Source organism: Hypanus sabinus, chromosome 6 (assembly GCF_030144855.1).
Source record: "Hypanus sabinus isolate sHypSab1 chromosome 6, sHypSab1.hap1, whole genome shotgun sequence".
NCBI classification, from domain to species: Eukaryota; Metazoa; Chordata; class Chondrichthyes; order Myliobatiformes; family Dasyatidae; genus Hypanus; species Hypanus sabinus.
The window spans coordinates 76812811-76840475 of NC_082711.1; the positions used below are offsets into that span (position 1 = coordinate 76812811).

General features: G+C 39.1%; 1 protein-coding gene across 8 annotated transcripts in view; it reads right to left on the minus strand.

Annotated features, from left to right (window-relative positions):
- LOC132395595 (tensin-3-like) overlaps positions 1–27665 on the minus strand; it is a 320946-nt gene that overhangs the window by 145462 nt on the left and 147819 nt on the right. For all 8 annotated transcript variants that reach the window (XM_059972423.1, XM_059972424.1, XM_059972427.1 and 5 more), the window contains 4 exons: positions 24314–24363; positions 18156–18327; positions 9980–10030; positions 6268–6390 (listed from right to left, as the gene is read on the minus strand). In XM_059972423.1, the coding sequence (XP_059828406.1) occupies positions 6268–6390; positions 9980–10030; positions 18156–18327; positions 24314–24363 (396 nt within the window). The remainder of the gene's footprint in view (positions 1–6267; positions 6391–9979; positions 10031–18155; positions 18328–24313; positions 24364–27665) is intronic.

A 27665-nucleotide genomic window follows, 5' to 3' on the forward strand; every position in this document is an offset into this window, starting at 1 on the left:
TGAAGGATCCAATCAGCAAAAACATTGCATGAAGGCAGTCCATTATCTGCAGTCGGTGTCTGCACTGATCTTGTTAATTTACTGTCAATCAAAAGAACATGCCTGCGTACACCAGATGATTTCCTCAGCCGATAACTATTTGAGGATCTAATACAATACTACTACAGTACTATAAAATAGTGTAAGTGTTCTAATCTGTTCTGTATTTCATTTATATAGATAACATTACTCGGTTAAACAGTAATTTGTCTTTTTTATACGTTTTTAACCATTTCCATGAAATGGAAACAGGAACAGCCATTTAATTGGGTTAAAAAGTACTGGTCTCAACGTGTCCCAATTAACCAATACAATGATGCAGAGCATAGAACAACTGCCCCACAATTCCAGAAATCTGGGTTCAACTCAGACCCTGCCATGCTATAGTCTGTGTGGAGTTTGTACTCCCTGTGGCTACACTGTTTTCATCCAGCTACTCCAGTTTCCACTAGTACACCAAAGACACATGGGTTGATGGCTTAATTGGTCACTGTAAATTGCCGCAAGTGTGTAGTTTAGGTGGTGGAATCTGAGTGGAATTGTTGACAATCCAGGGAACATAAAATGGGATGGGCATTTTGCATGTGATGCCGACTAGGTCGCTATAGAGACCATTTCTGTGCTGTATGATTCTAAACATACAAGTTCAACAAAACTCTTTACAGCAAACTAATTATTATATTCCTCCTCATTGAAATAATTATTCTGTGCATCCCTTAGAGCACACAAGCATAAGCATGTGATGTTTCTAAAATTAACATAAAGAGCAGGAATAATTAAATAGAAACTTCTAGGTTCAGAAGGTTTTAAACTATGATACAATCATTAAGTTATGATTTAGAACAGGCTATCCTTCTAGCCTAACCCATTTGTGTAATCTCTGGGGTCTGATAATAACAGATAAATACATCACAGTACATCACCAATAACCTACCCCAGTGAAAGCTCACCAATACCTATACTTCCTCAGGGGGCTACAGAAACGTAGCATGTCCCCATCCATCCTTACTATTTTTTATTAATGCACTACAGAAGGCATCCTATCCAGATGCATTACGACTTGGTCTGGCCGTAAGAACCTGCAGAGATTTGTCGACGACACAGTGCAGCACATCAGGGAAACCAGCCTCCTATCCATGGGCTCTGTCTATGCTTCTCGATGCCTCAATAAAGCAGCCAGCATAATCAAAGACCCCACCTGCCCCAGCATTCTCTCTTCATCTCTTCCACTAGGATAAGATACAAAGAAGCTTGAAAGCATGTATCACCAGGCTCAAGAACAGCTCCTACTGCACTGTTATTAGACAACTGAATGGTAAGCAAGTATTGACACGTGTCTTCACAATATGCCTCATTATGATCTTGTACCTTGTCTACCCACACTACACATCTCTATAGCTGTTACACTTTTTTCTTCATTCTGGTATTGTTTCACCTTGTTCTGCATTCATGGTGTATAATGAATTGATCTGTATAAGCAGCATGCAAGACAAAATTTTCGCTATATATCGGTACACGTAAAAGGATGTGTAACAATACAATAAATCAATATGATCAATTGCAATAAATAGGCTTTTTATTTCAAGGCATATTCCTTGTTGCCTTGAAATGGATAACAACAGACGGATCAAATGTTATGGAGGACAAGTAGAAGTGTGGGGTTTGAACTGAGATCAGATCAATCTTGATCTTTTGAACGGTATAGAATGCTTGAGTACTTCAGGTCTAATTTGCACTGGTGTGTGTAAATAAGATGCTGCTAACATTTGAAGTGCTATCTAATCACGCAAACGACCCTGTAGATGACCTGATTCCTCATCCACTGAGGCGCTGTGTGAGAGTAAAACATTGAGACAGCATCGGTGTGCGTTGCTGTCGGAGATCGGCCTCTATACTCGATCACTCCCTCGCTCTCTTTTGATGGAGAATGAGAGCCTGTCGGTCCCTGTGTCAAGGGGCTCAGAGAAGCGACGCATTAGATTGTAACATCAGAACAGCGCGGTGCCAGTCTCCACTTTCGTTGTTGCAGGGGAGACCTCTCTCTCCCTTGATGGAAAGAGTGAGCCTGTCCGAGACACCAAAGTGCTGTGTTATGGACTCGAGATCAAGCTCTCTTTGGGACACTTTTACTGTTGCTTGCAGGTAGTGGGGAGGGGCTCCGTGCTTCTGCTGGTGCAAGTGGGAGGGGAACATCAATCTGCCACTTGTGCAATGGGAGAAGGAAGAGCTTCTGGGGTTCTGATGTTTCTATCATGCATGCAGTGGAGTTTCCTGTTTCGTGAAGAGTAAAAATTTCAGGTTGTATATGGTACGAACCATTTGAATTACTTAGGTGAAGGTCTTGAGGATCCCTAGTCCTGATTAATGGTCTCAGCCTGAAACATTGACCGTTGATTCATCTCCACAGATGCAGCCTGACCTGCTGAGTTCCTCCTGCACTTTGTGTGCATTGCACCACTTTGACTTATTTATTTGTTTGTTTGTTTATTTATTTATTTTCCTTCACTGTAGCTGGATTAACTGATAGAAGACGACTGAAAAAGCGCTATGTTCTGGGGTTGAAAGACCGGCAAAATAAAGAGAGAAATGGGTAACATCATTTCATAGGTTTCCATTACACTGTGAAGTAACATCAGTGACAGATGGCAACCAGTCATGTAGAACGATCTGGGAAAAGCACAAATATCCTCTTTGTCTTCTTCCTCCCTGAAAACCGGGAGAAAAACTTGGGTCTGTATTTGACATCGAGACAACCCACACCATGTTGCCATGAGTAGCATTTCTCATGTTTAAATCTGCATAGTGATGTGTCTTCAGGATGCTCAACTATGAAGCATCATAATCTTCCAAGGAGCATGAGAAGCAAGAGTAGGCCACGTGGCCTCTCAAGCCTGCTCCACCATCCAATAAAATTACAGCTGCTCTGATCTGAGCTGCAACTTCACTATCCAGCTTGGCTCCCAGAGTCCTCGAGTCTCTTCCAAACCTGAAGAAAAATCACTGATGGGTTGAAGAATTAAAAATATTCACAACCCTCCAAAAGATGGAATTCTTTAGCACCTCAGTTTTATGTGGGTGACTTCCTATTCCCAGGGACAATAATCCAGCAAATGCAGTAATTTGCAAGAGTTAGGAACAGCAATATGCAGGTACTATTCCCCTGAAAGAAAACAAAGGAGCATTGAGTTCATGTGAAAAGAAAATCTTGCTTCCAGGAGACTCAGATGTAGCAACAGGAAAGCAAACTAAAAATAGCTCCACCTCTGTCAGTTGTAACGTCTGAGTCTTACAAGTGAGCATATGTAAAACACCAAAATTATTCTTCAGTTGTTAACACTATTTGTTAACAACTTTCCTAAAATAATACCCGCAGCCACACAGACTCATTTGGACCCTTGGGAAAGTACACAAGTTAATCTTACTGAAGCTGTTTGAAACTTGAGATGTGCTATTTTGGATAATTTCAGTTCTTTCAATCGTAAGTAAACATAGTCTTTTCCTTATAAAATGGGCAGTTGTATTAGCTGGCCAGCTTTGAGTGGATACAGCTACATATCAATATTGCGAATAAGTAACCTCTGTTGGGAGTAGGGAGGATGATTCTGCTGTTGCAATGCTACCACGAACAAGATAACCACCAATATTAGCTGCACAAATTTTCCTTTTTGGATTATTTTCTTGATTTGCTGCAGTGTTGACTATTTTACCCCAACAATAAAATCTAGCAGTAATAATGCAGGTTGGGTTAATATCTTTGAATAAAATCTCATTTGGAAAATTTCAGTGAAAACTGCTTCGAAGTACACCTTGACATTTGTTTAATAGGTCATTTTACTCTGCTGAATACTGCTTCAGTTTCAATGACTATGCACATTCATGACCCTGCGCCAAATGTTCTAAACCAGGCACCGTGACCAGATCTCGAAAGCCACATTCATTTCTCCAGATGCACTATAAAAGGCTGTAGATTTTAAAATAAAACTTCCAAAGAACTTTAAGTCATTGAAAGTTTGTTTTACAATGAGCCCAGATTCTTTGGAAAGCTTTAAAACACACCTATGGATGCAGCAAAGCAGAGCAAAAGAAGGGATGAAGGTGAAGCCCAAACCACTGACCCTAACAAGGGTCAATTGACATTGTGAGCAGTGAGATCAATATCTGATTGTCAGGGAAGGTTATAAAGGCATATAAATCCTCCCAAAGCAAATGGAACACAAGTACAGATCAACCAAAAATAATGAAAAACAGCTCAATAGTGATTGGACTGTTCTTTTTATATTCCAAATTATTCCATTTTTACTATTAATGACGATTTTAAAATGTCACCATCAACAGAAGTACTTGCTAGGAGATTTCTTTATGAATGCACTTGTGAGATATGATGCTCCCACTTCCTGCAATATAATGGAATTCTACAATCCATTCTTAAACCATACCATCTAGACTTCCCAGTCCCATACACCACTCCATTAGCTGGATGCAGCCACCACGGCTAACACAATGTAGAAACGAACCTTTATCACTTGCAGTAAGTACGGCAATGTAAGTGTTATTGTAACATGTCCAGGTTGCCTTAAACAGCTCTTTCAGCTAAAAAGCAAAATAACGTGTGGCCACAAGGATGCTCTGGAACTTGTTCCAAAAATATCATATGACTGCAGCACCAAGTTATATGGGGAATTAAGCCTCCGTGCTTTTGAAATAGAATAATGCTGCCAGTAATACAGCCAGAATAAACAAGAGCAAAAGTCAAAAGGGGTAAAACTTATTAAAACGAATGATACAGATTAACTTTGCTTCATTTTCAGATTTAACAGTGTGACATTTTATTTGGGGAATAAAAGATTTTATGAAGGCTTTCAAATACAAACCCATACATCCTGTATACTTAATCCTCAAATACACTAGGCTCAGCAGAGAGAAAACAAACAACAAACAAACCACATGAATTTTTTAAGCTTTGCTTTCATGAACAGTAATTCACATTAGGAAATAGCTGCACTACTGTCGCAATTGCAGTTCTTTCTGAGTGAGTTTCAGCATTAGATCACCACAATTTTTGTTGTATTCAGTCATGGGATGTGGCAGGAGCGGCCAACATTTATTGCCTATCTAATCAGATGGCAGTAAAAGAGTGAACTGGATTGCCGCTCATCTTCTCAGGCTGGGTAAAGGTAGCAAATTTCATTCCCTGAAGTATATTAGAGAACCACATGGATTTTAACAACAATCCACTACTTCTATGTTGACCATAACTGATAACTAGCATATTATTTTTGGAATTAACTACTTCAATATGAATTCCCATCTCCAGATCAGTAATTCAGGCCTCTACATCTTAGTCTAGTTACACATACATTCTAGCAATCCAGATCTGGTCAGTATGCTTTTACTTTTGCCAGATGACACTGAAATCTTTCCATTATATTCATCACAATAAAGCCCCCTCCCCTCTGCCAGCAAACTAACAGCAGTGAGGAATCAAATTTGAAATTCTTCTGGAGAAGGAGCTTGAAAAACAATGAAAAGTACTTCTTTGAACTGAATAAGTGCAACTCCATCATTTTAAATTGGGATGGGGGCCATGTGAATCCTTAAGTAAAGGAAATCTTGCCTTTGAAATGGGATTCAAGGGCATCAAAGACTGCTGAACTAAAACTTACTTTCCGGCAACAGCAAAATTCTAACAGGAAATAAGATTTTATTAAAATCACAGGTCAGTTTTTGTAGCTCTATGCGCTGATTATAATCCTACTCAAAATTTGCCACTAAATTACTATCGTAATTAAAGTGATCATAAGAAAGGAAGTGTTTACTGAGGTTTTTAATTGTATTGCATTAACTACAAAGCATAAAGAAAACCTTATTTGCATTCAAGAGTGTTGCATTTGACCTTGGTTCCAGCAACGTAAAATCACAATAATAAAAATCCAAAAGGGAATCTACCATCCAACCAAATGTTTCTTAGCTGACAAGCACAACTGTAGTATGGAGAGATTTCTTCTATTTTCTCAAGACATTCATGTTTATCATTTCAAAAGAATCATCAATTTAACAAGAAAGAAAATAATATTTTTCTACAATATTATATGTTTCTATTTAGAAAGCAATGGAAGCCCATTAGATATACAATGACCAAATTCAGCAAATCATTTATTCTAAATTTAAGTTAATTACATATTAATTAGGCAAAACCAAGAACATACTAACAGCATGGATAAAGCTTACCCTGCAATGAATAACCACGACATGAAGTGGGTCATTGTTTAGCCACGTCTCCATTGCTTTGCACATGGTGCACATCTTATCCAGGGGTGGTGCATGTAGATCAGGCCATCCTACATCCATCACCTGAAACGAGCAGTCCAGTTCAGATATTTTAATGCCAACAGCAGAGTTCAAGTATGGTTCCATCATGACTGCTTGCTTGTTTTAAAGCAAGAATTTATTTAAACACCAAGATGATTCAGTATATAGACAACCAAATTGGTCTCTCATGCCTGCTCTGCTATTCATTGAAATCATGGCTGATCCCACTGCAGCCTAACTCCACATTTCAATCCACCTCTGGAAACCGATCACCCCCTTATGATCAAGATATCGCTGCTTTGCCTTTAAAAACATCCAAATACTCTTCTTCCAATGCCCTTTGAGAAAGTGAACTCCAAAGATCCACAATCCTCCGAAAAATACATCACACCGTGCATCTTAAGTAGCTGACATGGTATTCTTAAACAATGGGTTATAGATCTCGATTTTCTGCACAACTTGCTCCACATCCATAGTATATAGACCTTCTGAGATGTTACATGTTTAAGTCAAGACCCTTTATTCCTTCCAAACTCAAATGGATTCAAGTTGAGCATGTTCAGTCATTAACGCACTCATTCCAGGCATCAGTCTAATAGAGTTCTTAACTATTTTAAACGTGTTTACAACTTTCAGGTAAGAATTTTATGTCAAAATTATTAAAATCTATGTCACTATTAAGTGATTGGCTATTACATAAAAACTAGAATGACATGTTACGCATTTTGAATTTTAACACATGCTATTCTGGACAATATATAGAACAGCACTTTTGCCAGACAACTTTTTAGTGTGATTTTGGATCACATTATTTAAGTTAATGAATTTTAATATATTATAATAATCATATAATAAAATTAGTTTTCTTCTATTCTTCTAAATCACAGGTCCTTTTTAATTAGAAAGCTATTCTGGGTAGTAGTAAAGGTTATCAGAACTCATGGCCCTGCTTGTTCAAAGTTGCATTAAGTCATCTAAAATGAAAAAAAAAGATCATGAATTCCCAATGAAAGTAATGGAAATTCCTAAAACATATGGTTTTAACCAACTTGATCACCCAATGAACAATAACGGAAATTTCTGAAATTCCTAAAAGGAAAAGGGTAAAAGTCAATTGAACCACGGGACTATTAAATTCATGATGAAAGGTTGATGAAGTTGGGCTGTAACTCACAGGAAGGGAGAGAGAAAAAAGAAGAGTCTGCTATAAGTCATAAAGAACAGACAAACTGATAAAAAAATTAACGCAGAAAAAGTGTTTACAGGGATGAAGACTTAAAAAAATTGGGGCATTATTTACAAAAGGAAGTTTGCCATAAGTAAGGAATTCAATCATGGTTATTTCACATCAAAGTCAACCACATCTGGAATGTGTTACCATGAAAGATCATTAAGGCAAATAGAATGAATGATAACAAGATGTGTTAGTGCAGAAAGAATAGAACCAAGTGACATGTGAGGAAACAGGATTGGGAAGTTGTGGTAAGTCAAAATGTACTGGAATTTAAAGCCTTTTGTGGCTCCTATGCTTCTTGTATTATGATGACAGTGTGTGTGTATTCTTCATGTTCTATCATCTATACTGTCTTTCACCAGTGAGAGTGAAAACAGTAAATAGCCTAATCCATGACCTATTTAATAATCTCTGTCAATGACAACCAAAATACTAACGACCGTGGGGTCTGATTATTCAGAGGATGTCAACTAGAGAACTGCATACAGAATGTCCACTTTTCTCAGAACAGTACAGTTCACAGCTTCATGAAAAATGTTGAATTGATACCATACACACCTAACAGTTCGCCCATCATGTGAATATCAATAAAACAGAAACTCCCTATTATTCCATCCAGGGCCAATTAATGAGTAATTTAGAAGATTAATGATGCCCTGTAAAAAATCTGCTGTTTCCAAATATCCTCTGAAGTCTTATTATAATGCATCAAGGATACAAAAGCAGCACATATTTGAGCAGGGAGCAATAAAGGAAAGAAAACTGAGACATGTTCTTTGTGACAGAAGAGAAAGCTTCTAACGCATTGATCTTGTTTTGGAATGTGCTTGTTGATTTAAAGGCACTGTCCACTAGGATTTTTGGTCTGACATGCTTCAAGTAACAATATGATCCCAAGAAGTAATCCAACAACCCTTAGATTGAAGATAGAGGGGATGGGGGATGTTGCACTCCAAACAAGCAGTTTGTATACAGATTTTACACAGCATGAAGCTACATTATTGATGCATATGTTAAGAAATGCAAGAAACTTGTCTTTACTTATTTTGCTTTCCCCACTTAAATTCTCTGAAAGCAAATGCCATTCCACATCTCATATTATTGGGCTGTCATTTGCATAGTTCCATTACCGAAACAACTGTAATGCAGTGGTCCCTTGTAGTCTGATTTTCAAGTTGGTACTGAGGAGGAAACAACATAACTGTGCAAATGAAGTATAAGTGAGACACAAGAGTTTGAAGACGCTAGAAGCTGGAGCAAGAAGAAAATAAAATGCTGGAGGAACTCAGTAGATCAGGCAGCATCATGAAGGGAAATGGGTAGTCAATGTTTATGGGTCAAAACTAGTCATCTGGACTGAAAGGCAGAGGGAAGGTAGCCAGTACAGGTGCCCCCTGTTTTTCGAACGTTTGCTTTACGAAAGACCTATATTAGTACCTGTTTTCACTAACCAAAGAGGATCTTTGCTTTTACGAAAAAAAGATGCCCACTTTATACGTGTGTTTACCTCAAGAAAGACTACAATGACCGTGAAGCCTTCTGTGGGCAGTTGTGTGCGCATGCATGTACGTGCGTAGGCGTGTAGGTGCCAATTATTTTGCCCCAAATCCATTTTGGCTCGTCTTCCCGATTTTGATAAATGAAACTACACCATACGTACAATTTTTCTACTTTATATAGGCAGTATATTTATAATATCATTTCTGCTTTTACTATATGTTGGTGTTATTTTAGGTTTTATGCGTTATTTGCTTTGATTTGGTAGGTTATTTTCTTGGGTCTGGGAACGCTTAAAATTTTTTCCCATATAAATTAATGGTAATTGCTTCTTCGCTTTACGACATTTCGACTTACAAACGGTTTCATAGGAATGCTCTACCTTCGGATGGCGGGAGAAACCTGTACAAGAAAGTTGAGGGTAGGACTGCAGCTGGAGCTGGCAGGTAGATCCATGTGAAGAAGGGTGATAAGCAGATGGAAGAGTGAAGAGTGGAAATAGCAAGAAAGGCAGGAAGTTTACAGGTGGAGGCGACAAAAGAGTTGTAGATGATTAAACCTGAGAGAAGAGAAAGATGGGACATGGAGATAATTGAGGGAGGAGGGAGGAGTGTGTGGGTAATGGGCAGAAAGAGAGAGGGGACAAACAAGGTGATAGGGGTTGGGGTGAATGTAGGAAGAAGTGGACAGATTAAGAGAAGAGAGAAAGGGGTTTGGGGGGGAGTGGTGTGAGCAGTTTACCTGCAACTGGAGAAATCAATATTCAATATTCATGCCTTCACAAATGTGAGGGTCTGTTCTTTTGCCTTGCATTTAGCCTCACCCTGGTAGTGGAGGAAGCAGAGCCGGTGTGGGAATGGAAATGTGAAAAACAGACTGTTAACTTAAAAAAAAACATACCTTGGAGTTCAATTTGGAGAGATCATACCTCCTTTCAGAAAGATTAAACACCTGTGGAAAGAAAATGTATTTATTGAATAAAGGAGAGTGATAATGTTTGTGAGCCATCCTGTCCACTGTGGAGAGTACAGAACAATGTGATGATTTGGTAGAAAAATTAATTGCATCAATCCCTGCTTTACTTTCCTCACCTTATGCTAAAACTTTTTAAATATCAGGATTGTGCTAATAACTCTCATTTACAATGTCGTAACTGCTGGTTTAATCTTTAGTATTGCTTTTACCAAAAACATTCAACTGGCACACACTGCCAGATTATCTGACTGCTTTAGAACACTCGAATACTTACAAACTTTTACTTTCCACATATCATTTCATTCTGCAATATCAGATGGGGACAAAACAGTTCAAAATTCATTGTGACCCTATCCCAGCTTTCAAGAGTGGGATAATTCACTATTCAGACTATGCTCTCAGCAGGATTCTCAACTGACAGTTTACCACAAGAAAAACAAATATCTCCCATCTCAGAAGCATTCCTTTTCTCACCCAACTTCAAGTTGTTTGCCTAGAGGCTCCACAATCATCATCCAAACATTCTTGCAGTTTCTAAACTCTTAGCACACTCTTATGTTCTAAAATGAGGAAATGAAGACAGATTATTCATTCTTACAGACAATAATTCTGTATCTTCCATTTAAGTTTTTCTTCGACCACTCCTATCTTTTGTCCACAATCTTCATTATCATCCCGTTTAATTTTTCTTGACCATTTCTCCATCACCATCCTTTGAACAGCTTCTCTCCCCACAGATGCTGCCTGCCCATTTAAACAAGAAACAAGGGGAGTGCACCATATTGTTTGAACCTTTTTACCATTCAGTAAGAATATGGCTCATCTGACATTTCCTGAATCATCTTCTCGCCTGGTTCTCATAAGCCTGAATTCTGGGTTGAGTGTTGCAGAATAAACCAGATTTGATTAGGAGCTTAAGACAAAGGGACCCTTAGGAGACAGTGATCATAATATGATAGAATTCACCCTGCAACTTGAGGGGGAGAAGCTAAAGTCAGATGCATCAGTATTACCATGGAGCAAGGGAAATTACAGAGGCACGAGTGAGGAGCTGGCCAAAGTTGATTGGAAGGGGACATTACTTATATTGGACTGCTAGAAAATGACACTGGAAAGGTAGTAATAGAAGACAAAAAAAATAGCAGACAAAATTAATTATTTTGCATCAGCCTTCACTGTGGAAGACACCAGCTGTATGCCAGAAATTCAAGAGTATCAGTGGGGCAGAAGTGAGTGTAGTTGCTATTAATATGGAGAAGGTACTTGGGAACCTGAAAAGTCTGAAGGTAGTTAAGTCGCCTGGACTAGATGGACTACACACAAAGGTACTGAAGATGTAGTGAACAGGTTGTGGAGACATTAGTACTGATTTTTCAAGAATCACTAGATTCTAGAATGATTCTGGAAAACTGAAAAATTGCAAATGTCACCACTCTTTTAAAAAGGGAGACAGAAGAAAGGAAATTATAGGCCAGTTTGCCTGATGGCAGTGGTTGTGAAGATGTTGGATTATCAAGGATGAGATTTTGGGGTATTTGGAGGCACATGATAAAGTAGACCAAAGTCAGCATGGCTTCTTTAAAGAAAAACCTTGTCTGACAAGACAGTTGGAATTTTTTGAGGAAATGATAAGCATGATTGACAAAGGAAAGTCAGTCAATGTTGCTTCCAAGGTGTCGCATTTGAGGCTGCTTAACAAGTTAAATGCCAATGGTATTACAGGAAAAATACTAGCTTGGTTAAAGATTGGCTGATTGTCAGGAGACAGAGTGTGGTAATAAAGGAGGCCTTTTCTGTTGGCTGCCAGTGACTAGTGGTGTTCCACAGGGTTCAGTGTTGGTACCACTTCTTTTTATGTTGTATGTCAATGATATGGATGATGGAACTGATAGCTTTGTGGCCAAGTTTGCAGATGATACAAAGATAGGCAGAGAGGCAGATAGCGTTGAGGAACAGAGAGTCTGCAGAAGAGGACTTGGACAGATTGGGAGGTTGGACAAAGAAGTAGCAGATGGATTATAGTGTAGAGAACTGTATAGTCATGCAATTTGGTAGAAGGAATAAAGGCATAGACTATTTTCTGAACAGGGAAAGAATTTAAAAATCGGAGGTGCAAAGAGACTTGAGAATCCTTGTGCGGGATTCTCTAAAGGTTAACTTGCAGACTGAGTTGGTAGTAAGGAGGGCAAATGCAATGTTAGGATTCATTTTGAGAGGACTAGAATACAAGAGCAAGGATGTAATACTGAGGCTTTATAAGACATTGGTCAAACAGCACTTGGAGTATTGTGAACAGTTTTGGGCCCTTTCATTATGAAAAGATGTACTGGCAGTGGAGAAGGTCCAGAGGAGGCTCATGAGAATGATTTTGGGAATGAAAGGGTTAATCTGTGAAGAGCATTTGATGGCGCTGGATCTTTACTCACTGGGGTTTAGAAGAATGAGGGAGGAATCTCATTGAAACTTATCAAATGTTGAAAGGCCTAGACAGAGTACTTGTGGAGAGGATGCTTCCTATGGTTGGGGAGTCTATGACCAGAAGGCACAGCCTCAGAATAAATAACCTCCATTTAGAATCAGAATCTGAATCAGGTTTATTATCACCAGCATGTGTTGTGAGATTTGTTAACTTAGCAGCAGCAATTCAATGCAATACATGATAAAATAGAAAGAAAAAGTATATCAATTACAGTAAGTATATACTCTGTGTGCATGTGTATATATATAGAATATATTAAAAACAGTGCAAAAACAGAAATAATACATATTAAAAAAGTGAGATAGTGTTCATGGGTTCATGCCTCGTATGGCAGAGGGGAAGAAGCTGTTCTTGAATCACTGAGTGTGTGCCTTCAGGCTTCTGTACCTCCTTCCTGATGGTAACAATGAGAAGAGGGCATGTCCTGAGTGATGGGGGTCCTTAATAATGGATACTGCCTTTCTGAGACACCACACCTTGAAGATGTCTTGGGGACTACAGAGGCTAGTACCCAAGATGGAGCTGACTAATTTTACAACTTTCTGTAGTTTCTTTCAGTCCTGTGCAGTAGCTCTTCCCATATCAGACAATGATACAGCCTCCATGGTACATCTGCAGAAGATTTTGAGTGCTTTAGGTGACAAACCAAATCTCCTCAAACTCCTTATGAAATATAGCTGCTGTCTTGCCTTCTTTATATCTGCATAGACATGTTAGGACCTGGTATGATTCTCAGCGATCTTGACACCCCGGACCTCGAAATTGCTCACTCTCTCCATTTCTGATCCCTCTATGAGGATTTGTTCATGTTCCCTCGTCTTACCCTTCCTAAAGTCCACAATCAGCTCTTTTGTCTTACTGACACGGAGTGCAAGGTCATTCCTGTAACACCACTTCACTAGCTGATATATCTCACTCCTGTACGTCCTCTCCTTTCCATCTGAGATTCTATCAACAACGGCTGAATCATCAGCAAATTTATAGATGGTATTTGAGCTGTGCCGAGCCGCACGGTAATGGGTATAGAGACAGTAGAGCAGTGGCCTAAGCACACACCCAAGAACATTGATAGGTTCTTGGTTGGTTAGGTTACGTGGAGAAGGCAGGAAAATAGGGTTGAGAGGGATCATAAATCAGCCATGATGGAATGGCGGAGCAGTCCCAATGTGGTGGTTGCTATAATTGTGTTCCTATGTCTAATGGCCTTACAGTAATACCCTTAAAATATTAAAAATCTATATCAGCCTTGGAAATTCTTAAATGGGCTAGCATCAACTATTCTCTCTGTTTTGAGAACACCACAACTGCTAAATTTCTTCATCTCATTCTTAGTTGGGTAACCACTGATTCAGAGACTTTGCCTTCTTCTTATAGATTCCCCCTATCATTCGAATATCCACTCAACATCTACAGTGTCAGATCTCTTCATAAAATAAACACTCATTCATCTAATAGTCTGGAAATGTAAGTCGGGTCTGCTGAACCTTCATTCATGCCATCTTCATTCGTACCTGGAATCAATCCAGTGAATATTTACTTCACCATCACCAACAGAAAGATAGACTTTCTTCTAAAGTCGATAAAAACTATATGACTAATAAGAAGCATTTGAAGTATCTGTGTGTGCCTATTACGGTGATTTGGTGCTAAAGGCCTTACTAGCCACTTGAAGCCGACAAAGGTCAACTAGCTGCAACAACAGTTGCACTGCTCCAGTGGGTACCTACAGGGCAGGGAAGCCACAAGAGAAGGCAGCTTGTCATTGCTACAAAGGGCTGCTGTGGCTGCCTGAAGCTGGTATTTTCATTACATACTGGAGCCATAATTAATTTTCAAGGCCTTCAATAATTCATAGCTGTGAAATTCCTCAAATCTTTAAGTCTGGACAAAGCAGCTAAATGCGTACATCCAAACACTGTATACTTTGATTTGAATTTCAGCTAGAGTGCAAGACTTATTTTTAACATCTGTGTTCAATTAGTGCCCTTTTTGAAATGTCTCTCTCCAAACAGGATACCAATTATAGAAAAAAATAAACAGTGCACATTTTGCTGGAGAGAACTCTGGGTTAAGTGTGTTAATTATGTGCTTTCAGTCCTCATTAAATTGCAAAACAATATGAACTGAAGCTGTAGCCTTGCTGCATTTTTTGTATTGATATGTTATGAAATGGAAATCAGCTCAATATATAAATGCCTATAAATGTGATCACTGTAAAACATTTTTAAGCTATGGAGTGATAGAGATCTTGCTAATACTAGCTAGAAGTACATTATACTAATACCTCATACCTCTGAAACAACAAATTTCATAACATAATAAACCTATTTCCAATCCTCTGTTTCAACATTGTCCAAGGTGTTAATATTCAGTGAAATAGTGCATTGTGTTGAACTGAATTTTATTTCTGTATTTGTATAATCCAAACCTACCTGATGGCTGATCTTAAACATTTACTATGATTGTAAACATTTAATTCAGGATTGTAACAAACTCTAAGTTTCAGGGAGTGTACCACACACATACAAGACTGCAGCAATTCAACTTAATGAAAGCATAACCTTCGGAGTAATCAAGACTGAATGACGTCAATTAGGTGACTGTATATCAAGGTAATTCCTAAAATATTTATCGTTAAATGATTTGGCAAGACTCATCAAATATCTCAACAATCTGGTGCATTACTAATCCTTAAAATGGACAGCTTTTATTCAGTTTCTAATATATGCTGAGTTTATTTTTCTTCATTAGGTCAAGATATGAAGTATTACATTTGACCGAGATACCTCGGGACAAGGGAGAGGAAGAATGTCAGTCAGTCTGGTAACTTCCACTGCAAAATGCCTATCTGTTAATGTGAAAGATAAGCACAAACTCTAACCTCTTTACAGGAAGAAGTCAGAGGAAACCAGAAACTAGAGACTAGTTTGCTTGTATTAATAGAAGAAAAAATGCTAATCTTAAGGAAGTACAAACAGGACACTAAGAAAATACTAAAACATCGAAGAGGATCAGATTTAGAGAAGAGAAAATAACGATGTCATAAAATAATGCAGCCTAGAAATAGGACCAACTTGTCCATGCTGGCTACAGCATTCTTACTCCTATCGGCCCATAACTTACTCCAATTATGGAGGGCTTTGGTAAGAACTATCGAGTTTTTATTTAATACATTTTTATTTTATTTATTGAAATACAGTGTGCAATTGGCCCTTCCAGCCCCTCAAGAAATCCAACCCAACAATCTCCAATTTAACCCTAGCCTAATCACAGGACAATTTACAATGCCCAATTAACCTACCAACCGGTACGTCTTTAGACAGTGGGAGAAACCAGAGCACCTGGGTGGAAACCCTCACGGTCACTGGAAGAACTTACAAATTCCTTTCAGGCAGTGGTGGAAACTGAACCCAGTTTTGCTGGTACAGTAAAGTGTTACGCTAACTCTCTTTTTAGATAAGGAGAACAAAATATAATATATCTACCATTGAGGCAATGCAGCAAATATTCAACGGAGAAACTCCAAATTGTTGCAACTTTGCATTGTGAGGAGAGCTTGAATAATTTCCAGAGTTTAAAAGAATGAAAAGAGATTGCACAGAATCGTGTGAAAATCTTACACAACCCTACCGGGTGGCTTCAGGAAAGATGTTTCTTCTGGCTGCAAAGCCTACAAAAGAGCTTTTGGAATAAAGCACAGATCATTAAGTACTGAGAAAAGGAGAAATTTAGTCTCTCAGTGGTAAGTGACTCTTTGTAATTCTCTACCCTAAAGGGAAGTTGAGCTTCACCCATTCATCTCAATCACAGGAGAGATCAGCGGAGTTTCTAATATGAAAAGAATCCAACGGGTATGGTGACAGCATTGGCAAAAAGGTACTGAGATAAAAGATCTGTAACTATCTCAGACACTTACAGTGGGACAGGGATCGGAAAAGTTGACATAAGTATAAATGGGATGGGTTCAAGTCAGGAACTTGGTTGGTATGGATGAGTTGGCCCAAAGGGCCTGTTTTGTGCTGTTCAACTTTATGACTCCACCAATGGTGAGACAATCATGAGTAGCTGAAAGAGCCATTCCTATTTCTTTTGTTCCTCATTATGTTCCACAACTTCTTTCCAGACTGGGAGAGACTCAGCAGGGCAGAATTCATCAGCATCTACAATATGAATGCTCACTTGTGCACTTCACCAACAGACTGGTTACATCCACCAAGTTCTCATCAAATAGGAGATTTCATTATGTAGAAACTTAATCAGCTAAAGGAACCCAATTTCAACATGATATCCCAAAGGCATTCAGTAATAGATCCTATTCCTAGAGATGAAAGGCTCTCTGACCAACTCAAGCAACCAGCAGAATTTGTGAAGGAAAAATACAGCCATAGAGTGGACAGTAGAAGTGAGAATGATCAAAGAGGGAGAAAGAAGGGACAGAATAATTCGAGGGAGATTACTAAAAGGAGAGGCAGGGGAAGTGCAAGAAGTGGGAGAGAGATACAGAGGTTGAGCAGGTATTCAAAGAGGAAATGAGTGCTTGTAGTGATGGTACAATAGGAAAGGAAATTAATGTGTTAAGTAAAATTGAAGAATTCTGAATGGGAGTAAACGTTTGGAGACAGAAGAACAGACAATTAAAGAAGGGCTTCAAAGGGACACATTCTTCCCGAACTATCATCCAAGTGCAGCCTTCAACCACTGGTAATTCTTCCTTTGTCCCTACCACCATTCTCGACTTCCCACGCGGTGACAGAGTCAGTAAAGGAAGAGTGAATGAAGAAGCTTTACAGAAAGTCCTAGAATTCACAAGAAGATACAAAGAACAAAAAGGAGGAAGTGAGTGACAAGATATGAGCAGTAACACAGGGAATGTACCAGCACTTGAAAATTCTGAAACATGTTGCTGCCTCTTCTATTTCCCTCTTTCGTGATTTACACTTTTTTGTGGGATACTCCTTTCAATGGATAATATATTTCACAATGTTGTGATGCTATGACTTGCTGTGAAAACATTCTTTGCAGGTGGTGCACCTACTATCTTTAGTACATGTATCTGAATCTGTCTGAACTTGCTTGATGACTACAATTAAAATGCTGTACATATCTTTCATAATCCTGAAGGAAGAATTCACTCAGTAATCCTATATTTGGAGATTAGCACTCTTTTATTTATCTCAACGTATGCAACCTATCACAGGGCCGCTCCTGAGAGTTCCTCATTAGCTACAAATTTTCCAGAACATCTAACTATCCTTGATCCCAAATACCTTTAGCAAAAATGCACCAAGAGTTTGACTTCCCTTGAATAACCATTCCATGCTTTTTTTTGTCTGGTAATATCCAAAAGAAAGTCAAATAACAGAATTCTCCATTATCCGAAAACATTAAAATGGAAACATTCATATCAATATGGGTGAAACATTTGCAGACACTCCGATTTTCGCTGAAGTTCCTGTGTTCCATTGGAACCATGTTTGTGAAGATTAGCAGAAACACCTAGATGAGAATACACACAAGATTTCTGATATTATTTGTCTCTTCTGGGTTACACACAATGGCTCAGTTAACTTAATGAAAATTTCTGATTTAAATTTCACTCAGTTAGTTGTTTGCAACTCTTACCAAATAATTATCTCCATGTTTGGATTTCAGCATCCGTGTTACGTCCTGCAGATTATGAAAGTAGGTGTCTTCTGAACAGCCAGCAGGAAAAGAAACTGCAATGATGCGCTCCGTAATATAAGTCAGATCAAGCTCATAACCTTCCTCCATAATGTGACCTGATTCCACACTCCTGCACACAGAAAACAAATAATAAAACCTTTCAAATAAGTCCAAATATACTTAACTTCTGACTTCAGTACAGAGTATCTTGTGAAGCTAAAAGAGGGAAAAGGAGAACCAGCTTTATACAGGAATCAGGATTTAGAAATTAAAGGAGTTGTAAGAGCAAGAACATTAATTATTCTAGCATTCATTAACAACATGGTCTGCTGTAAATCTTGACATTTACTAATCCCAGAATATGACAAAACAAAGGAAAATCTATGTACATTGTAGACATAATGCAATATTAAATGAAATAGTGCCTTTCAAACTTGCCAACATCACATAACACACAGCCACACAAGTAGATTTATTTATTAATCCATAGGATCTATAATGACCAACAGATTCTGGAACTGTTTCAGAAAAGGCTGTCTGCACAGTTGAACGAATACAGGTAGCAAAAGAGCGAGTGTAAATGATGCAGGATATCTGAGGTCAGGCCATTTATGATCTCATTTGTACATCATTACAGCTTTCTTCTCCAACCTCTCTGTTAGCTCAACAATGTTTGTCTTTCTCCATCATGTGGTTCAAAGCAGACGATCCCAATGTTAAGAGAACTTGAAGAGCTGAACAGCCTGTTTTGGATCCTGTGCATTAATTCTTAATCTTGTGTTCCCATCTTCCTTAGATGTACAGCAGTGAGTATCCTGACTGGCTGCATCACACCTGGTATGGAAATAGTGCCCAGGAACAGAAAAGGGGACTGGAAGTGGTGGACACAATTCAGTCTATCACAGGCAAAGCCCTCCCCGCCACTGATTACATTTACATGGAGTACCGGCACAAGAAAGCAGCATCCATCTTCAAAGTCACCCACCACCCAGGCCATGCCCTAATCTAGCTGTTACCATCAGGCAGAGGGTACAGAAGCTTTAAGCCCCAAACCACTAGATTCAGGAACAGTTATTACCCTACAACCAATAAGTCTCCTGAAATGGTGTGGATACACACTCACTTTCAAGAAATCTTTAGAGCTCAATTTTATATTTTGTTTCCACAGTTTGCCTTCTTTAGCACAATGGTTGGTTTTCGGCCTTTATTTATGTATAGCTTTTCGTAACTTCTATTGTATTTCTTTTTCTTCTGTAAATGTGTGCAAGGTAGGGTGCTCCAGTTCCCTTCCACAGTCCAAAGATATACCAGTTATTAGGTTAATTTCTTATTGTAACTTGACCTGGGATTAGACTATGTTTAAGTTGGTGGGTTGCTGGTGGTGCGGCTAGAAGGGCTGGGATGGAGGGAGGGTGGATGGATAGAGGGATAGATAGATATAAAGAACATGAATCTCAGGGTAGTATATGGTAACATATATGTACTTTGATAATGAATTTACTTTAAACTGTGAACATCTGTCTTGTGGTTTACTTTTGGCTATCCTTACAAATTGAATGCCATTTTTTTGATGTTTAATATAGCGCTCAGTGTGTGGTCTGACAGGAACTGCCATGGGGTTTAAATTCAGCTCTCCACATTGTGCATTCTAAAGATCACTACAATATTTTTTAACATTCTGTTGACTTTCTTGACTGTTAGACTGAACCAGCTACACATATTGAGCACTGATTAACTAGTCAGCCTCAGGGCTGACGGATCTAATTCTGATCATGGGCAATTGTCCCTGATCTGACTTGCAACTTCAACGGGGATAAATGTGTCAGCAATTAGCCGGCTGCAGTACACACTCTAAGTTTTTTGTCATCAGGTGGGGAATGGAGAGAGCAGATTAAGGCAGCTGGTTTCCTATTGTCTCTTTTCTGCATCCAAATTTCAGTTCTCCTCTCACCTTTTCTCCTAAGCAACTTACAGAATTAAAAGCAAAAAAAAGACTAAACTGGAAACCTGAAATAAAAGTAGAAAATGGTTGATATGTTCAACAGGTCAGGAAGCAACCATGGCAAAAAAATAGAGTTAATGTTTCAGGTGATGAAAAGTCCTCTGTTTTTCTCTCAATACTTAATGACTATTTCACCATAATCCATGAATCCACGCCTTGCCCATTTCCATTCCCTATGCAGTACCTTCAGGCAACCCATGGTTAAATTCCATTGGCCATTGCTCTACCCACATACAAGAAGCAACTCCCAAGCTGCCTCCTCCTGTTCTACATCTCCCTTTTTAATTTCAGTTTTATTCACAAATCTAACCTATCTACATCACATTTCTAAAACCAAGCCCCTGATGTGATAGTAGGAACAGTGGCGTTCGCACTACCGATGCAGAGTAGGAACAGTGGCGTTTGCGCTACTAAACCAGATAGATAGCACAGTGGCATTCGCACTACTAAGCCCCTGATGGATAGCAGAAACAGTGGCATTCGCACTACTAAGCCCCTGATGGATAGCAGAAACAGTGGCATTCGCACTACTAAATCCGATAGATAGCAGAAACAGTGGCATTTGCACTACTAAATCCGATAGATAGCAGAAACAGTGGCATTCACACTACTAAATCCGATAGATAGCAGAAACAGTGGCATTCGCACTACTAAATCCGATAGATAGCAGAAACAGTGGCATTTGCACTACTAAATCCGATAGATAGCAGAAACAGTGGCATTCACACTACTAAACCCGATAGATAGCAGAAACAGTGGCATTCACACTACTAAACCCGATAGATAGCAGAAACAGTAGCGTTCACACTACTAAGCCCCTGATGGATAGCAGAAACAGTGGCATTCGCACTACTAAGCCCCTGATGGATAGCAGAAACAGTGGCATTCGCACTACTAAATCCGATAGATAGTAGGAACAGTGGCATTCGCACTACTAAGCACCTGATGGATAGCAGAAACAGTGGCATTTGCACTACTAAATCCGATAGATAGTAGGAACAGTGGCATTCGCACTACTAAGCACCTGATGGATAGCAGAAACAGTGGCATTTGCACTACTAAGCACCTGATGGATAGCAGAAACAGTGGCATTTGCACTACTAAACCCCTGATAGATAGTAGGAACAGTGGCATTCGCACTACTAAGCCCCTGATGGATAGCAGAAACAGTGGCGTTCACACTACTAAGCCCCTGATGGATAGCAGAAACAGTGGCATTTGCACTACTAAGCCCCTGATGGATAGCAGAAACAGTAGCATTCACACTACTAAGCCCCTGATGGATAGCAGAAACAGTGGCATTCGCATTACTAAGCTCCTGATGGATAGCAGAAACAGTGGCATTCGCACTACTAAGCCCCTGATGGATAGCAGTAACAGTGGCATTCGCACTACTAAGCCCCTGATGGATAGCAGTAACAGTGGCATTCGCACTACTAAGCCCCTGATGGATAGCAGAAACAGTGGCATTCGCACTACTAAGCCCCTGATGGATAGCAGAAACAGTGGCATTCGCACTACTAAGCCCCTGATGGATAGCAGTAACAGTGGCATTCGCACTACTAAGCCCCTGATGGATAGCAGAAACAGTGGCATTCGCACTACTAAGCCCCTGATGGATAGCAGTAACAGTGGCATTCGCACTACTAAGCCCCTGATGGATAGCAGTAACAGTGGCATTCGCACTACTAAGCCCCTGATGGATAGCAGTAACAGTGGCATTCGCACTACTAAGCCCCTGATGGATAGCAGTAACAGTGGCATTCGCACTACTAAGCCCCTGATGGATAGCAGAAACAGTGGCATTCGCACTACTAAGCCCCTGATGGATAGCAGTAACAGTGGCATTCGCACTACTAAGCCCCTGATGGATAGTAGGAACAATAGCATTCGTACCACCAAGCCCAAGAACAGTCTACTCATTAAGTTCTATCAATAGCTGCAGTTAAAGGAAGAAATCTGGACTTCTTTTGTGCAAAATTTAAAGGTTAACGCTCCCAAACTTCCTCATTTTCACTATACTAGAAGCTGTTGCTGGAGAACACTAACGCCTGCTGACATTGCTTAAAAGTACAAATTCTTCCCATTAGCATTTTAAATAAAGAACTCGTTTTCATTCTAATTCTAAACGTCAGCATTGACAAAACCAATATAAAAAAATGAACTCTGAACTTTCTCTCCATGTTACTTACCACATTAGCACATTTTAAAAATTAGTCCAATTTTTGCAGAATTTCTTTCCACACTGCAGGTAGGAAGGTGAAGTAGAAACGTTTGCCCGCTCTGCTATTGTCAGACTAATCTTAACTTGTTACTCTAGACCCACCTAACTGCCTTAAAACTGTGGTTCAGGCTTTTGAGCAATTTTGAAAATGATTATTCCAATCATCAAACAAGTCACAAATGGAGGTTACATTAAGATAAACCGATGGTGTATTCCCTCTCTTCACTTTGCACTTCACTTTTGTTACAAAAGGATGGCACAGGCAAGTCAAGTCCTTCAGTGGTGTCCCAGCTTTAATCAAAGCATCCATTTGAGCACCTCCTACTGATTTTGCTGTAATTTGTGAGAAAACATGGTTTTGTCCTTTGCCTTATATTTTCATGTTTCTTCTTTCTCAAGCATTTTCCAGTTATGCCGGCTGGAAAACAAGCTTCAAAGGAGATACATGAGTCATCTGCTGAGGTGATCAATAAGGATTAAACACGCCCTCGTGTGCCTTCCTGCTGCTCATTTTCCGCACTCTCATTTTTTTTTAAAAACAGCAACCCATGGAGAAGGATTGTAACTAATTGGCAGGAGGATCAGGAGGGCATAAGAGAGGCAGAAGTGGATTCATAGTAACTTTTCAATGAACATACATTTGATTAAAAATAAAAATAATTTCTGGGAGTTAAGGAAAGACAAGGAAGGCAAGTTAAGGAAGGCAAGAAGCAACTGCAGAGCTCTAACAAAGACCCACTAAAGTCACACTGAACTGAATTCCCTCAGCTTGAGATTATGGTTCTATAGTTCTACTTTTGACATTCCACTCCTCTTCAAATACTATATTCCACAAACAGCAATTTTTCTGGTGTTCAATAATTTTGTAGAAACTCACTCATTTATTAAAGAATCCTCTTCGGTTAGACCCCAAAAGAGCATGGTGTTTCTTCAGTTAGTCAATAAAGATAGTAAATTTAAACAGTTCTAATAAACCTATTAACCACTGCTTTTTATATACTGTAAGTACTTACTGTACGTTTGATTTCTACTTATACCTGTGGTTTCAGATCACCCTAGTGAAACTTCAGTTCCTATTTCATTTGCTTTAAATGCTTGTTCTGTAGTGAACAAACATTACTGTGATCAGTAGTTCAACAGTGAACAAATTAACACACAATAATTCCTCCTGACACAAGAAGACACCGAGTCCATCTAGTTTACGGAGCAATCTCATTCTCCATTAGTTTTCCCTGTAATATATTCTCTACCCACATCACTCTCCCCCACAACATTCCCTTCAATTCCTCCCTGATTCAGCCACTCAGTCGTACACAAACGTGAACATCTTTGTTTACTGGAACAGTGGAGCGGGGGGGGGGGGGGGGGAGCAGAAATATACTGAACCCTAGAGACGAACCGCAGACCACACTACCTACCCTATTACCCCTTCTAATGTGTCACTACTTATATAATTAACAGAATAACAAGTCCTCCCAGCTTCAGTGGGTAAATATTTGATTTTATTTATTGGCTTCTGTGATCTTAGCTCTGGTGATCAGATTGGCACTTAGTGCTTGTTCAGAAAAGGTTTCCAGTCAATTTCAGAAGGGAGGCAGCTGCATTACTCTATGTCGGGAATTGCATATAAGCTAAAGACAGCAGATTTCCTCTCCTGCAGGACATTTTTTACCCATATGACTTTAATGTCAACCTAACACTTCTATATACTTTTACAAATATTTCTATATTGCTAACTGAATTAAGGTTTCCACAACTGCAACAGCAGATCTGGAATCTGGTCGCTGGACGGTTCATTCGGGTCATCTTGATGTTAAATCAACCACTGTACCATCACCTTAAAGTCTTTTTGGGTTGGTAACGATTAGAATGCATCTTATTGAAACTTACTGAGATGAGTTGTGACTGAAAGACGAGCTCTTCAGATAATTATTTGGTGCCTGTAATTATTAAAAAAGAACAATTTAGTTTCTGGCAGTTACAATTGAAACAGGTGAATATGTACAATATCACTGAGGAAAGGTTACTGACATGAAACTTTAGCACTGCTTCTAACTCCAGAGACAGCAGCTGACCCTGAGTATTCTGTTTATTATGTTCATCCTGCATAATAGTTCCATGATACTAGACTCTGAAAAGCTTGAAATCTGGCAGTTTGAAGAATGCCCAATAAATTATACTGAAATTATTTTATTTTAAAACTATGTACTGTATTTGATCTGAAGAGGTAAAAAATGAAGCAATGATTTATAAATATCAGATATTATGGTTTTGTTGACGGTCTCCCTTGCACAAAGCTGCCTGACCTACTGAGTGTTTCCAGCAGCGATTATTTTTGAACTGGAATTGGTTTACTAAGGTACAGTGAAAAGTTTGTCTTACATCCTGTTCATACAGATCAATTCATTATACAGTGCATTGAAATAATACAAGTTAAAGCAACAACAGGATGCAGAATAAAGTGTAACATCCACAGAGAATGCGCTGTGCAGGTAGACAATAAGATGCAACGTCATAACAAGATAAATTGTGAGGTCAAGGGTCCGTCTTATCGTATGAGGGAACCATTCAATATTCTTGTAATTGTGGTGTAGAAGCTCTCCTTGAACCTAGTGTTATGTGTTTTTGAACTTTTGCATCTTCTGCCCGATGGAAAAGGAGAGATGAGAGAATTCCAGGGTGGCTGGCTGGCTGGCTGCTTTACTGAGGCATCAAGAAGTATAGACAGAATTCATAGAGGGGAGGCTGTCTTCTGTGATGTGATGAATTGTGCCTTAACTCTCTATGGTCATAGACAGAGCAGTTACCACACCAAGCTCTGATGCATCCAGGTTGGATGGTTTCTGTCAGACATTGATAAAAATTGCTGAAAGTCAAATGGGGCATGCCAAATTTCATTAGCCTCCAGGCACTGGTGATTGTTCATGGCTGTGACACCTACATGGCTAGTCCAGAACATTCACTCCAGTACATTGGAGGCTGTCTAGAAGTCTGATAATATAACAATCCCCTTCTGTTTAAAACGTGCATGCTGTAGAATGTATTAAGGATGCTGCTTGATGTTATTTTACAGCCCATTACTGCATGCAAGCCATGCCACATACGACTGATCTGGGACTCAGTTTTGGAGTGGTCTTGTCTCTTGGCATATCTGACAGCTTTACAGATGTTGTATCTTTATTTCTTGTAAAGGTCAGGGTGACCCAAGTTGAATGATGGAGGGAATGGATCTCCTGGTTTAACTACGGTACCCAGAGAGTACACATTCCTCAAAGTCCGTGATGGTGGTGATATACTCAACTGGGCTAACAGCAACCACATGGCACTCAACGTCAGCAGACCAAAGAGCTTATTCTGGGCTTCAGGAAGAGTACGGCGTGGGAACTCAAACCAATCCTCATAGAAGGATCAGAAGCGGTAACAGTGAGCGACTTCAAGTTCTTGGGTGTCAATACCTCTGAGGACCTAACCAGGAAGCAACATATTGATTCAGCTATACAGCAGGCAAGACAGTGGCTGTATTTTATTAGGAGTTTGAGGCAATTTCGTTTGTCAATTAAAACACTCGAAAACATCTAAAAACGTTTAATATAACTCAGTTTTTTTCTTTATATTTATTTATCATGTATTTCATTGTACTACTGCCATAAAGTTAATAAATTTCATGGCATATGCTGATGATATTAAATCTGATTCTGATTCTGAGAGTGAAATAAACTCGGTACTTTCTTAGGAAAACTCATTCCCTGTTAAAAATACAGGGACCTTTAAAGTCAAAACAACGAAAAACGAATGTAACAAAACAGCCACTGCCTCATGAAAATAATGTATACTGCGAGACTTCTGATTTTATAAAAACAGTGAAGTTCTGCCAGCCAATTTAGCTTTATAACTGACAAGCAATTAGAAGCAATTTCTAAACAGAAAATAAACACTGGTTTAGTAAGGACAAGCTACAATTAAACTAAGCAGGAATGAAACATATGAAGAACATCTAAGGCAGCGATGAGGAAAGATTGAAAATCAGATATGCGGGGCAAGGCCGGTAGATTATTAGCTCCAGATGTGACTGTTCCTATCACAGAAGGAGTATGGGATCACTATCAAACACAACTGAAATGGAGACCATGAAAGAGGCGAGACTAAGGGAAGGAGAAAGAAATGGAAAACAAATGTAAAGGATGTGTCTACAGCAAATTTCTTCTCACCTTCACAGACACCAAGTGAATGCACATAATTAATTTGTTATCAAATGAAACTGGGACTTCGGAAAGCATTGGACCCAAATATCAGAAAAGGAATTTAGAGCAGATATCTTGTGGGGCAAAATTCTCAGCACTAGCTGAAATCTTGTGCAGTGGGTAGAATAGACAATCTCTGCCTATAAGTCACTATTACAGAATTTATAATCTGGCAATGACCTCAGATGAACATCGTAAAAATTATTTTCACCAACTAAACAATTTCATTTTCCCTAACAGACAGGGATTGAATGAAGAAATCCCTTGCCTAAGTAGTTAACTGGGTCCAATTTATGTTCAACGATTTTGATGAAACAGAAGTCCAGACAGCTGCAGAACCAGACCAAATTCTAGCCGTTTGGTGCCTATAATGAAGTGTTTTTCACAGGAGGATATGACAAGTTTTGACACCGAGATGTACAAAGAAGAGGGGAGTTAGTCAACCCTGTATGAAGAAAAAAAATTCAAGCAGATTATAGATCATGGAAAAATCTTAATCAAAGGGTAATAGGGTAATAAATCTCTTCCATAAAGTTATCACACAGGTGGAAAAGTTGTAAACTGGCCCACTGTGATAATGAAATAGCTTTCCAACTGATAATAATCTTGTTGCGAAGTTTACCATTTATTGAGTTCTATTCAGAAAACAATGCTGTGCTGTCTCTTTAATGTACACAACACAAAGTAAAGGATGAATTATCTCATGCTTTTGCAAAATACAAGTAATGTAGCCAAACTAAATGGCAGATGACTGCATCAATGGAATATTCTGCAGCTTGCTTAGTTCTTTATATTATTTTCCTGACAATGTATTCATTCACAATAAGCCAAATATCAGCCCAGATCAGCCCAGCACAACATCAATGACATATTTTATTTACAACACTATTTTTACTCTTCCCATTTTATAAAGATAGCAACTCAGATATTGTTCCAGTCACACAGCAAATCCCACAGTTGAGTCAGGTAACCTGCATTCACTGTCCTTCCCTTGGACTTGT